Below are 2,375 nucleotides of genomic sequence, written 5' to 3' on the forward strand. Positions count from 1 at the left end.
GTGCCTAAATCAGTAGCTGGAAGAAATAGACACACACATGTCTTCAGCTTGTGACTCTGCAAATTCCCAGTTGCGGAGAAGGATGCATTCACTGCTGACAAGTCAAGGACTCAGTTACGCATGCTCCTGGGGTTCTGTGACTTTGTAAAAATCAAATCACAAAGCTGGCCATGCCTCAGACTCCCCATCTGTAAAATGAGTTCAGCGATCTTCACATACCTCTAAAAGGATGATGGAAAGTTAAGTTAAAATGTGTAATTTTGAGTATCTAAATTTGATCTCAAAGTGTAATTCAGTATTCCTAAGTACATATTTCTAGTTCTGTTATACTTAAGAAAATCTGTAACTTCCCTCTCTATATTTTTACCTTAATGCATATAGAAAAAATGTAAAGTGCATAATTTCATGGAATAAAAATACCCTTGTTCACATGGGATGATAAAGCTGATCTAATGTTTAAGTGTTTCATTGTTTTACTCATTTGCTGTAATGTAAAGAACATGATGTATTTCCACTTTTCCACCAAATAGCCTCTAACCAAATATTCAGGGTTGAAGGAGAATCGACAGTTTGTCTTTCTTCTTTCTGCCAGGTTGTCACAGAACCACCTAATGGTCTGAAACTGAACATGAGAGCCACTTACTTCAAAATCCCCCATGAAGCCCTAGAGCAGTGCCCACATCCTGCTTTTAAATCTCTGGTCTATGTCTTGGCATTTTTCCATGCTGTGGTTCAGGAGAGGAGGAAGTTTGGGAAGATTGGCTGGAATGTACCATACGACTTCAATGAATCAGATTTCCAGGTGTGAACCTAATATTAATAGCCATGCAAGTTACTTTTGAGAATGTCTGTCTGTCTTGCCTTCTTCCTCACAGTAAGAATGTTCTTCCTCCTCCTCTTCCCATTCTTCAGACACTGTTGACTCGCTATCTTTTATAATGTTGCCATGAGCTAGTATTAAGCTTGGTAAGAAAGAGGAGGCAGATGCATGTTCTCTTCCCTTTCCATTTCCCCCTCTGACTTTCCTACAGGAAGTGTTTGTTTTTTTCCTTTCTTTTGAGGAGGTAGGATGATTAAATCCTGAATCGGAACCTTATGAAAGCTAAACAAACCTCTGAACACATTCACTTGATTTGCGTATCTTCTCTAACCTGCTTAAATGACCCTGCTAGGTATGCATGGAAATTCTGAACACGTATTTGACCAAAGCTTTCCAGCAAAGCGATGATAAAATCCCCTGGGGCAGCCTCAAGTATCTAATTGGAGAGGTAAGCACTTAATATGACTTTGTTCCAGAGCTTTGTGGTTAAAAAGAAGTCATGTAAATAAAGATGCCTTTTTGTTTGTGCTATTGTCAAGTACAGGAGGCTCCTCCTCTTTCCTGACTTGCCCTAGGAATTGCTACATGGCCCCAGACAAGGCACTGCGTTTAAATTAAAATGGAGCAAAGTGCTTGCAGTAGGAGTAGAGATTACGGATCAGTTCTTGGGGAGACAGACTGTTGAGTGCCTTTTGCTGAAGGATCCCCAGAGATAGCTGCAAGGATTTTTCTTGCAATGGGCTACTGCAGAAGACTGGATGGTTGCACAGCTCCTGTGATGTACCAGTCCCACCATTGCAGAGTGGGTAGTATCTAGCACCGCTGGCAAGGAGAGGAATTTTTATCTAAGAAAGCTTTTGTTCTGCTGGGGTTTTCAAGAATTATCCAGCTTGACTGACAGGAACAGCCTAGACAACTATCTATGTAGTATCCAAACTCTTCTTGCTTCTTTCCTATTCAGAGGAGCTATAAGAGAAGTATAGGGTTTGTTGTGAAAGGGGCAATAGGATGCGCTATGCAGGCCTTGATACAGCAAAGGTTGCCATGGAGCCTTCAATGCTGTAAAATCAGATTGTCACAAGTACAAGCGTGTGATATTGAAACTGGTTATTTGAATGGCTAGGTCATGTACGGTGGGCGTGCGATTGACAGCTTTGATCGCCGCATCCTGACCACTTACATGGATGAGTACTTGGGAGATTTCATCTTTGACACCTTCCAGCCTTTCCATTTCTACAGAAACAATGAGGTGGATTATAAAATCCCAGCTGGGCAGCTAAAGGATGACTTTGTGGGTAAGAAATGCTCTTCCTTTTCCCTGAGTTTAGTATTGAAAACTGCACTTGTACTAGGGTTTGCTTTCTGTTTCCCTTATATAAGGCATGTAACCAGTATGGGGAAGAAGCAGGAGGAACTCGCCCTCCTCCTAGCTGTCACCAGCCCTGACATAGTAGGGATCACAGAAACGTGGTGGGACTCATCGCATGACTGGGCGGTGAGTGTCAAGGGCTATAGGCTATACAGGAGGGACAGGATAGGAAGGAAAGGTGGAGGA

The 2,375-nt window shown here is 42.2% G+C and overlaps 1 protein-coding gene across 2 annotated transcripts in view; it reads left to right on the forward strand.

Annotated features, from left to right (window-relative positions):
• DNAH10 (dynein axonemal heavy chain 10) overlaps positions 1-2,375 on the forward strand; it is an 81,764-nt gene that overhangs the window by 75,265 nt on the left and 4,124 nt on the right. For both annotated transcript variants that reach the window (XM_019538905.1, XM_019538904.1), the window contains 3 exons: positions 593-802; positions 1,173-1,268; positions 1,944-2,115. In XM_019538905.1, coding sequence (XP_019394450.1) covers positions 593-802; positions 1,173-1,268; positions 1,944-2,115 — 478 coding nt within the window. The remainder of the gene's footprint in view (positions 1-592; positions 803-1,172; positions 1,269-1,943; positions 2,116-2,375) is intronic.

This window comes from Crocodylus porosus, unplaced genomic scaffold (assembly GCF_001723895.1).
Source record: "Crocodylus porosus isolate Cpor-Errol unplaced genomic scaffold, CroPor_comp1, whole genome shotgun sequence".
Lineage (NCBI taxonomy): Eukaryota > Metazoa > Chordata > Crocodylia > Crocodylidae > Crocodylus > Crocodylus porosus.